This window comes from Sparus aurata, chromosome 14, assembly GCF_900880675.1.
Source record: "Sparus aurata chromosome 14, fSpaAur1.1, whole genome shotgun sequence".
Classification (NCBI taxonomy): domain Eukaryota; kingdom Metazoa; phylum Chordata; class Actinopteri; order Spariformes; family Sparidae; genus Sparus; species Sparus aurata.
In genome coordinates, this window is record NC_044200.1 from 2,780,269 (window position 1) to 2,792,438 (window position 12,170).

General features: G+C 41.2%; 1 protein-coding gene across 3 annotated transcripts in view; it reads right to left on the reverse strand.

The window, feature by feature from the left end:
* Window positions 1–9,715: 9,715 nt before the first annotated feature.
* LOC115595921 (cytosolic phospholipase A2 gamma-like) overlaps window positions 9,716–12,170 on the reverse strand; it is a 48,911-nt gene continuing 46,456 nt past the window's right edge. For all 3 annotated transcript variants that reach the window (XM_030440771.1, XM_030440769.1, XM_030440770.1), the window contains 2 exons: window positions 10,231–10,399; window positions 9,716–9,947 (listed from right to left, as the gene is read on the reverse strand). In XM_030440771.1, the coding sequence (XP_030296631.1) occupies window positions 10,233–10,399 (167 nt within the window). In that variant the 3' untranslated portion in view covers window positions 9,716–9,947; window positions 10,231–10,232. The remainder of the gene's footprint in view (window positions 9,948–10,230; window positions 10,400–12,170) is intronic.

The window sequence follows — 12,170 nt, forward strand, 5'->3', positions numbered from 1 at the left end:
TGAAACAGCCAGCGGAGCTGTTCGGTGCTGAAGTGATGCGACTCGGACTGTGTACCAGGAAGACTGTCTGCATCCCGAGGACCGAGCACACTGAAGTGGGCACCTTTAGTGGGGCGAAGGCAAAACCAAAGTCTGTGATGTACCACAACAACACAAAGTACGGCGAGGACCCGGACCAGATGCGAGGGAGTACTCCGTCACAGGCGGTACACGGCCGGTGGCGGTCTTCTATAACATCTTCCTCCTCGACCTGGCTGGGATCAATGCCCGCATCTTATTCAAGGAGCACCAGCAGCAGGAGAGCCCGGAGGTCCTGCAGCAGCTGGCAGAGGAGCTGAGGGCAGAATACATGGAGGGGAAAGCGGCTGCGGCAGTCGGCACAAGGTGGGCAGCAGCGGCAGCAACCACCGCAGCAGCAGCAGCAGCAGCAGACACGGACACGGAGGCAGTGCCGGTCCGAAAGAGCTGCAAACGGAACCAAACGTCGGACAATTGGAATGCCACAAGCCCGTGTGTGCTGACTGTGCGAGGAGAGCGGAGGTAATCTGTGGAGACTGTGACCAGTGATCGGAATGGCTCTTTTTTTGTATTAGAGCAGCTCGTTTCCAGCTTTTTCGATTATTATTATTTTGTATTATATATCATTAAGAATTAAAATTAATTCTTTAATAATCAAATAAGTTACTTTTAATTATTATGTTCTTGTTCTGAGATTTCTCTATTAAAATCATGTGTAAATATGCAATAATTACGGTTTACTATGTGCGATGATATGAATATTGATAAATGTATAATTAAACTTGTTAAAATGTACATTTTGCTGTTATTTCGTTTTAAGAAAAATATCATGACACAATGAATGCATTCATCACTCAAATGGGTGTTAACATGAGAGATTACAGAGTTTAAAATCTAGCGGTCAAAATGACCGTTGCGGCCGTTCTAGTAGTGTTGGAATTTCGGCCGTTCTAGTGTTAAGGGTCATTTTCAAATTTTTCCAGCACCTTATAGCTGGGGTAAAATACATATCTACAGGAACATATATACTCATACTTACTTTTTTTTCACTTTTTATCACAATTATGTACATTGTATTTTGCTGAAAACATCTAAAATTATGTTTCATAACAGCAAAAGTTTAGAAATTAAAGGTGAACACAAAGTTTTATCCAAAAAAGAGGGAAGCCACTTGGCGTTCTTCAGGCACACTTGCACCGAGACAAAGAGAGACCTGAGAGCACCCAGTAATTTCCTTTTTTAATTTTTATGTTCAAAATGCAGTGTTGGGAATAACACGTTACAAAAGTAATGCAATTACTGAAGTGCATAACTTTTTGCTGTAACGCAGTAATGTAAGGCATTACAAAAAAAAAAAAAGGTAATATTTTCCTCGGTACAAATCTCAGTAACGCACGTTACAGTGCATTTTAAACCCAAAATTAAGTGGTGTGTTGTTTTTATACAAATTTGCCAACACCGCGAGATTAGCAGGGGAGGAAAAATCTGTGCAAATGTTTACACAGTAATATTATAATGTAATAAAGTTACTGAAATGACAGTAACAAGTAATAAATAAATAATGTGATACATGTTTGGAGTAACTTGCCCAACACTGTCAAAATGTGTCACCTATTTGTAAGAAGTCTTGGCTTCCATCTAATTTTACTTTAATAGAAGTAAGTAATGAAAAGTGGAGAAAAGTGAACATTCCCTTTTCACACTTCCACTCCTTCTCCTCAGCCATACTTCTCTATTGCTACCAGGCTGCATGTGTGACGACACACAGGCCACAGACTGCATACAGACAATCAAGCACTAACCTAACGAGGTCACGTAACGTGATTAGTGGTGCGTTAATTATTCTTTAGCATATTATGGTCCATATTAATATATTAATCACATGCGTTAACGCGTACGTTTTTTCTATAGTTTAGTAGTTTATGTCTATAATTAACATGTTAACTTTGACAATAATGATTTAGTATGTAAAAACGCTAATTTAGCAAACGTTAGCGGTTAGCATAAACAAAGTGTTAACGTGCAGCGTTGGCCTTAGTTACTCAAGTCTTAAGTTAACTTACATTTCATGTGACTGGAGAGCGCAGACTCTCCCATTGCACAAATCATCAAATCGTTTTTGCAGACTTTGCATGAGGCCACTCTTTGATTCGGTCCTTATCTTAACCATAGTTTGTAGTTATCATTTTCAAGCCAACACTCGTTAACACATGAGCCTCCCGGCATTTTGTCATCTCCTGCCGTCTCTCTTCGAAGGGGGCGGGGCGTGGTCACACACTGACCAGCAGGTCGCAGAGAAGAGCAGAGAGGCTCAGCGGAGCCCAGGAGGAAACATCTCCACATATGGATCTCTTACTGATTTTATTTCTCCTTGTTATAAGCAAACTATCAAATCTGATCTCAATTTTGTGAAAGAAACAGAGTTTTAAGCACTTTCAAGCACCTAAACTAAAATCCAAGCACTTTTCAGACCTTGAAAACACAACATTGAAATTCAAGCACTTTCACGGATTTCAAGCACCCGTACGAACCCTGTATAACTGAAATTACTGAATGGGCTTCATTTGCATGTGGCTATCCTGGGCTCAGCTGGGCTACCATAGCACAGACTGTTAATGCCTACTGGCTTTATTAGGAACCATCAGATTCAGGCTACTGTGTGGCTCTAAGAAGTGGTTCTTTCATTACTCTTTCAACTCCCAAAACAAACAAAGTGTTCCTGCCATCTATAAAGTGCATTTAACATCTAAATAGGCGCTCTGTAAAAATGTTTAATTTTTTCTTATGCCCTCTCTCCAGCTGCTGTGAAGAGATGGAGTGTGAAGGCCACGGACGCAGAAATAGAAAGTATTATCCAGACATCCAGAACATCACTTGGGTATTTTTAACTTTATCACAGGTGAGTTTATTTACTATCAAAGTTTCAACCAGGTTCACCATTCCCGTGATATTTTAAGTTGGCAAAAGTGAAATTTGCTGTTGTTGTCTATTGGACTTTTTGACCTCGATACAGTTTGAGGAATTGCTTGCTGAAATTGAGAAGTTAAATCAAATAGTTGTACATAAGAGCATTGAGAATTGCACATGTATACAGCACAAGAGCTGTGCTTGTCATAGAATTTATAGATGTGGTAATGCCAGTTATGTAGGCACTAGTTGAAACACTCAGTTTAGGTAAACATCTTTTTAAATGCAATACATTACATGTGTATTTTGACAAAGGTTGAAATGTCGTCTATTCGACTTTGATACAACGTAAAATGATGGTGTCTATTAGCCGTCGAAATGATGTCGGTCATGAGAACGACATCAGAAAAACTTTCATTTCAGCACCAGAAATGTTTGCTGGGTAATAGAGCTAACGTTACCTCCATCACCTCACAGTCCCTGTATTAACGTTGCTACCTGCTTACCGGCTGTACACTGTCCCTGTCAGTCAGCCTGCATCTCTCCTGCTCCTCTCCTGCCTGCTGCTGCTGTCTTCACCTCCAACCTGCGGTTGCTGGAGCGTTGCTGGAGCATTGCTGTCACAGAGAACGTGGAGGCTACAGCAGCCCCTCCTGCGAACATGTCTGTGATCTTTGCACATTTTGCAGCACAGTGAGATTCTTCACTCTCTTAGCACTCAACTTCTCGGCACCTACTTTCTTTCTCTTTGGTTGCTCCAAGCTGCCTCTCCCCACACTCAACACTGTGAAAGTAGCGGAGTTGCAGGTGACAGTGCAGGGAAGGTGTGGGGCCGCTTTCGTACGATATATCCTAATTGGTTCAGTCCACTGTCTATATTGAAGATGGACCAATGGGCCGCCCCCTCTAAATTGTGCTCTTAGAAAAGATTCAAATTTTTTTTAAAAAAAGGAGGGCTGAGAGATTTCATTGGATTAGCCCAATGTCCTTCAAGAAAATCAACCAATGGGCCGTCGCGTTCAATAAAAATGATTTATAATATACTTTTTTGATTAAATTATAACAGCCCGGGCCCAAAAATGTGCGTCTCAAGTCTCAAGTCACAGGTTATGTCAAGTCGAGTCAAGTCAAGTCCTGTACTAGGTCAAGTCAAGTCCCAGTCAAGTCACCTTATTATTGCAATTTTACCCGCAAAATCTGATCTTAAAGCTGAGTACTGGCTTGGACGATCTCACAGACATGGTATTCTTGGACGGCTCTTTCATGACATAAGGAAATTTAACACTCATGAATGTAAATAGAGAGACTTTTACAGTGGCTGCATAAAGTCTTGACATTGAATAAATGTGTTTTGTCTTTTTCTCCCTTTGAGTGTTTCATACCTTAAATAGTAACTAAACTCCAAAACCACTGTTTTCAGTTGAAAACTGTTATGGTTAGGTATTTAGTAGTGTTGCTGATTGATTCAGGTCCAAACCGTGACAATTTAGTGCAAACAGTTAAAAATCTACTTTTTTTTGTTCAAAATATGCATGTGGAGTGCCCTCTACAGGTTGAAACTGGGCTTAAATGTTATATTCCTAAAGCAGACACACTTAATGTAATTCTCTATAGTTTGGTATCTGATATAATGACTTATGATGCAGCATAGATTCTTTTAAATGCATGCAAATGTGTTACACTTTATTTAACACCAACAATGAAACATTATGATGAGGTATGCTGCATTATAGATGCATCCATATAAACTTCACTTTACCTAAAGCATACATTGATAACTTAATGATTATTCATTAAGTATTATAACATCCTATGAGTCCTTATAACAGGCGATTGTTGAGGTGTGCGTATAGAGGGTTATAAGTAGTCATAATGTATTATAAGCCCCATCAGTCAGACAGTCATTATAACCAGTCAAGAGCACTCATAAGACCCTTGGATTTATAAGTCATTATAAGCTAGATTTATAGTTATTCATAACTGTTGATATAGTGCATCATAAAGTGTTATGTGTGTAGTCATAATGAATTATGATTGATTATAATGCGCATTATAATTCACTATGAATGTGCTCATAATGCACTATAGATGTGGTCTTCATAGAAAGTGTTACCAAACATTCTTAAGAGATTATTTTCACAAAATATTATGCCTACATCACTGTTGGAACGATTGACATAATGAGCATTTGACAGAAATAGCGGCCATCTTGAAAAAATGGCCGCCATGTTGAATTTTTGGGTGGCCAACTACTTTTTCCCAAAAAGTGACCCTTAGAGAGTATCTGTACCAAATTTCATGCTTGTATACCAAAGTGAACGATTCTCTTGAAATATGCCATTAATCTGCTCCACTATTACACAAAGACAAAGAAAACTGCTTTTTCGTTTTGAAGCCCTCCCTCGCAAAAAAAGGTCCAAAATTCAATTTGAATTCGCAATCCCAAGCGGCGCAGGAGATTGACGTCAGCGGCCTCTCTTCTTCAGTGTTGCCAACATGGCGACTGTCTCGCTAGACTTAGCGACTTTTCATACCCTCTAAGCGACATTATTTCGAAAAAGCGACTAGCGACAAATTTAGCGACTTATTCAGATCATCGGGGGAAAGGCGAGAAATAGATTATATTGTAATTCACATGCTGCTCAGAGTCATCGCAGTCCACGGCTCCTCTGCAGCAGCGCCGGGGTCTCTCCTGTCCCCTCCTGCGCGGCTGCGCAGGCGACAGGCCGGTGTGTGGGGGCTGGCAGGGGCAGGCAGGAGCGTGGATCTGAAATCGGATTGCTGCCGTTTACTCTGTTTTGATCTGTTAATGTTAGGTGTCTTTAGCAAAGGTGAGACCCAGAAGCGGACAGGAGGCTGTAGCTGGATGCATGGAGTGTTTGTTGTAACACGGACAAAGTCAGATCAGGAGGGGGTGTGCACGGGGAAGCCACGCTCCGGGGCGCCGGAGAGCTGGCAGGTCCTGTCGGCACTCGGAGGAGCGCCGGGCGGGTCGAGCTGGAGCTGATTGAGTGGATTGAGCAGTGCTGCTCAGTTTGTCTTTGAAAAAAAAAAAAAAAAAGCAGAGGAGAAGACAATAGGCTACCTATGTATTTTTGATTCAATAAAAACTAGCCTACATGAAATTGATTGTGCATCCATCTCTTATAGCCATAGACGGATTATCATGACCACGGGCCTACACACGCAAACTGTGCGCACGCAAAGGCTGTTACATTATTACATTGAATGTAATAATGTCCGCAAACGTAATAAACCCTAAACACCTACTAATAAAACTGACCGTGCGTGCAAAATCCAGCTGCTGACCCTCCGCTCCACTGTCACACAACAGATCCCCCGTCCGCGCTTCCCTCTCTCTCTTATAATTGTTTGCCCGAAAAATAATTTCCATGAAGAAAACATCGCCTGACATTTAAATTTAAATTCCCATTGACAATACAAATCTCAAGAAATCTGGATGTATTGCTCATTTGTAAACACAACACATCAGTCTATAGGAATCACCAAGAACCCCGAAAAGAATACCTAGCACAGTACCATTATACTTGCTGTGTGTGTGTTTATGTGAAATAATAATAATAATAATAATAATAACTTTGAACATTATCACAATTAAGTTATCAATCTGCGATGTAAACAAAATGCAAACATTACAGACTTCTAACCATTTTTCTACAAGTGTCTGTATTTTAATTGAGAATAGTTTTTTTTTTATATAAATTACACAAAAGGAAAAGAAAATGTGATTTGTTTTCCCTATTTCAGCCATAAGCGGTCATATTGACCGCACATCATTTCGCGGGATTTCATTCATTGTCTCTCTTGTCTCTAGGTCTCCAGCTGTGCGACTGTAACACAACATTATATGAAGAAGGACTAACACTAATAGCCTAATTGATTCTTATTTCTTCCACTTACAGAACTGTTTACGACTCGAAACAATGTTATTATATATGACGTTTCTAAACCAAATGTCGCGGCTTCAAATGCATCAAATTCCCACATCCAGTTACGCAGGCAGCTGTCCAGGGTGCTGAACCAGGTCACAGACAAAGTAGGCTACACTCTGCGTTCTGATGTTTGCTGGGCAGATCTGTCCCCCTTGCTTTCTCATCCACTCTGTTGTGGGAGATCTCCCACAGAGCAAAAGTAATACACATTTTTTCTCTCCCCGCTCGGCTCGAGCCCGGCTGAACTCTGGCCTGAGCCCACTTCACCCAGGCGCGAGCCTGCAGCCCCCGCTCCTGCTGACAACAGACCGGGGGAGAAAACAGACATTCCTTTGCTCAGAACCCATATCAGGCTGTGTCTGAATATGCACGAAGATCGGTATAACGCATTGGAGCAATTTTCATACAATTTCGGATATTTAGCATGATAAAATAATTTCAATTCAACACAGCCATTTGTCCAGCTGAAGCATAATGAGCGTTATGTCATTATTAATATGAAGTAGGCTTGTTTTGCGGTTAATCAGCCACCTGATCCGTTTGAACCCACAAAGGAAAAAAGGATAAATGTGCAGCCTCCGTTTCCTTTCTGATTGAGTCCGTTCAGAGTGGGGGGGTTTCGGAATGGAGGGGTTTCCCCAATAGACTTTTCGGAATAGCGGGGTCTTTTAAAAAAAAGGGAAACCCCGCCATTACGATGAATTGAAGTCTATGTTCGGAACAGCGGGGTTTCGGAAAGGCGGGGCTCCAGGCTATAAAGCGGCAGTCGATTTTGTGACCCGCTGCAGGTGCGTGGGTGTGGGTGTGGGAGAGAGAGAGACATTAGCTTATAGCACTTTGTAGAGGGAGCTTCATAAAGTTCACTCCATTGACTTGTATTAGTTCACGGGGCTGAGCTGCCACATCCAATATGGCGGCGACGTCGACGTACGGTCCAGCTGATACCTTCAGTTTATTACCGGGAATACTGACTGTAAAGTACCGTGTGTGTTTCATGGGTCTGACTGTGAGTCTGCAGTCTGACCCACCGTCACTGCCAGCAGCTCTTCAGAGCGGTTTCATTACGATCACCGTAAATGTTAGAGAATTTCGCACTGGAAAAAAAATGTGCGGCTGATTTAACCAAGCAAACGCGAACCATGGCTGGCTTGACCACAGTACAGAACTGGACATGGTGGTGATTTCCCCGCTGTTTCTGAAAACATGTACCACAGTCTATGCTACCAACACAGCCTTCACACTCTCCCCTTGTCCCTTCTCTTGCTCCAGTGTCGAATAAGCACACCGCCGCCCCCTAACGTAGATGCGTAGCACGGTCGGTCAGACTGGGGGCTGAAGAAGAGAGGCCGCTGACGTCACTCTCCTGCTCCACTTGGGATTGCGAATTCAAATTGAATTTTGGACCTTTTTTTGCGGGGGGCAGGCTTCAAAACAAAAAAGCAGTTTTCTTTGTCTTTGTGTAACAAAATGAGCAGTTTTGAAGAAAAAAATGAAAATGCAATCTGGATGATTTATTACTAATTTTATTTATGAGTTAAAAATGCAGCTCTGACTTTGAAATGAGAAAGCATTTCGGCTATTGCATTTTAATTTTCAAATTTGACATTTCAAATTGAATTTTGGTACCTATTTGCTGGGTCATCTTTTGAATATTACATCTTAAATGTCCTTTTCCTTATCATTTGAATTAAGTTACATAATAAGCAGTCTTGAAGAAGAAAATGAAAATGCAATTTGGATGATTTATTACTAATTTTATTTATGAGTCAAAAAATGCAGCTCTGACTTTGAAATGAAAAAGCATTTCTGCTAATGCATTTTAATTTTCAAATTTGACATTTCAAATTGAATTTTGGTACCTATTTGCTGGGCCATCTTTTGAATATTACATCTTAAATGTCCTTTTCTTTATCATTTGAATTAAGTTACAAAATGAGCAGTCTTGAAGAAGAAAATGAAAATGCAATTTGGATGATTTATTACTAATTTTATTTATGAGTCAAAAAATGCAGCTACATTCCTAAAATGAAAAAGCATTTCTGTAAATGCATTTTAATTTGAATTATGGTGCAAATTCGCTTCCATATAGCTCTCTGGTCGATAGCGTCTCTGTCTCTCCTGTCGCATGCTCACTACGCACCAAGCTAATCTGCGCCACTAGTCCCGCCTCTTACACAGTGAATTTACTCTGATTGGTTTGTGAGTTTGATAACAACCAAAAGAAACACAGGAATGAAATGATTGACATAAACAGGTAACAAGTTAATTACATATGAGAATACTGCTACTTCGTCTCTCCTTTTCTTTGGATCACAGATATATTAACTCTATGAACTTAACCTTTTTAGCATATTTATCTTTTAACTGTAAATAGTCTTATTAAACTGTACATATTATATTTTATTATACTTTGAAATGAATTGTATGCACTGTATCTTAAATGATTTTAGACAGGGCTACACTAAGTTTGTGTGGAAATGGTCGTACACACGTTTTTCTGCCGTACGTTCGTTTGATACATGAGGGCCATTGTTTCCTGTAATGCTGCAGAATGGTAAAATAACAGGGGGCTTTTATTGTAAAGAAGTTGCAGGCAACCTAAGGTATCTGTAGCTGAATTAACAGAGCCCCTTTGTTAGCATTGATTCTTCAATAGTACTGTGGGGATTGGGACAAGTGCATCTTTGGTTTAACCTACCTTCAAGCAGGTAGCCCAGCTATGGTTGAAATGCAAATCCTCATCATGCCAAGTCAAACCAAGTAGAGCCAGGCCAGCATATATATATATATGGTGATAGAGTCCAATACAAGTCAAAGAAGACACATTCTGCCACACATGTAATTAATAGTTCTTTATAGTGTCAGTTAAAAGGCACAACACTCTTAATGAATAAGAAATGACTAAATGCGGTTACATGACATAGTTGTGTATTGGCTGTGTTACGCTGTGTAATCTGTCTCATGCGACTGTGTCACATGTGACACAGATGTAAAGTGGAGGTTATGTCATATGTTCATGATGATGATTTAGTTCACAACAGAAGACAAGAGTCACGGCTCAGGGACAACCTACAAGAGAGAGAGAAGAGGGCAAGTTAAGTCAGTTATTCATCTCTCGGTCTCACACACTCTGATACTCACATATTACATAAAGCCTTGTTATTGAATCTCTTTTCACCTCCTTTCACACAGACGGTTTCCTCAGACACACAGTGAACTCACAGATTACATGCTGTAAGGAAGTAAGATTAAGCTTTGACCTACATTGATATGGCTTCAAGATCACCTCTGATCCTTTTATTCCTCTGTCTTTGCCTCACTCAACACCTCCCCAGCTCACAGACATCCCTACCTCTAGTTGTGTCGACGGAGAACGGCCTTGTTTATCTCCCTCAGCAGAGTTTCCTTGTTGTTCTTCACATTGGTTTTTGCAGTTTCCAACACAAACTCAATCTTGTCCTGGCTGAAAGCACGCTGGAAGGTGGAGTATTCCTCCATCTTTGCCTTGAACTCCTCTGCATCTATAGAAAACGGTGAACACCTGTTTAGATTTCAATAAACTGTTACCATTGGCTATAAATCCTTATGAAGTTCCCAGAGTAACCCAAAGTCTGAGAGAAAATGTGATGCAGTGCCTTACAGGCTTCACTACATGCCAAATGGTCTTGATCTATATCACCATAAATCTCTCATGACTTCCTGAGCATCAGTGCCCCTGTGCATGCAGCTATTCACCTTTCTTTTTTTTTTTTTTGCCATATCCCTCAGTAGCCCCAGTCCTCCACAGCAGCAAACTCTGGAGCTGAACTGTGCACCGTGGGCAGCCAGCCACATGACCTGAGACCTTCATTTATCTAAACAAACTAGATAATGTTGAAGGGATTTTCCTCAGTATGTCATAGACTGTAGATAAATCAGGATGGAGATGAAGTATAGGAGAAGAGGGTGCTGGGGCTTTAGTAAGTAATGTAAAGTTCAGGCAGCCTGAGGAGGCAAAAAGATTACTAGGAGCTTTTTTGGAAAATAACGAGCATATGTCAGAGTGATCATACATTTAGGGTTTTTATAATTATTGATCATACATGGTATGAAGGGCTGCATTTGAAATAAATTGGATAAAAACTACAGTTTTCTATCACGTGGGCTTATTGTGCAAAAAGCAGATGCCAAATGATCAAAACTGAACCAAAACTGCAAATAACGTTAACAATGGATTATGACTTTGATCATTGTCAAGATCAGTCCTGTTCAATTTTTTTCCAACACAAAGTAAGCTAGTAGTAAGTTAGTTTTAAACCAGTTTAATTTTGTGCTGAAGATCATCATTCCATCTTGCAAAACACGACACACAGTTTTTTACACACACACGAGTTCAAAAAGGAAATCTTATGCAATCACTGGGAAAACACATCTATTTAAAATGCAAAACACAACTAAAATTGGAAAAGCACACAGACTCTAACACATGAAAACATTTAAAATGTAACTGTAGACCAATCAGTCTAAGCCATAGCCAAACCTGAGTCACTACTCAGTGGCCTCAATTACAGTTTTTTCCGGCTCTCAGCAATATCTGAAGCCACTACGGTAGCTATGGAGCGCCATTTCACCTGCTCCGTCCAACATACTCAACCCCCCTCTCCGCTTCTTCTGTCAAAAGCACCCCCCCGAAATTTCCGTTCTATTCACTAGACGTACTCAAACTCCCTTTTCCGTCCGCTCATGCATCGCACTCTAACCCCAGTTCCGTCCTCTCGATGCACACCCCTTTTCCACTCGCTCACACAACGCACTCGAACACCCTTTTCCATCCGCTCGTTGCACTCGAACCCCACGTTCCGTTCACTCGATATACTCGAACTCCCGTCTGCTCGTGCAAAGCAGTCGAACCCCAGTTCCGTCCGCTCGACGCAACCGAACCCCAGTTCCGTTCACTCAACGCAACCGAAACCCAGTTCCATCCACTCGACGCTCTCGAAACCCCATGTTCTGTTCGCTCGACACAGTTGAACCCCCTTCTCAAACCGCTCAACACACTTAAACTCTCCGTTCTATTCGCTAGACATACTCAAACTCCCTTTTCCGTATGCTCATGCATCATACTCGAACCCCAGTTTCATCCACTCAACGCAATCGAACCCCCTTTTCCATCTGTTCATGCAATGCATGAACCCCCCGTCTATTTGAACGCACTCGAAACTCCTATCCTACCCACATCAAGCCTTCACTAAGCACTCGTTAGTGAACAAGACTTCGTCAACCCTCAGGAATTCGCCTTCGAGGGCGTGAATG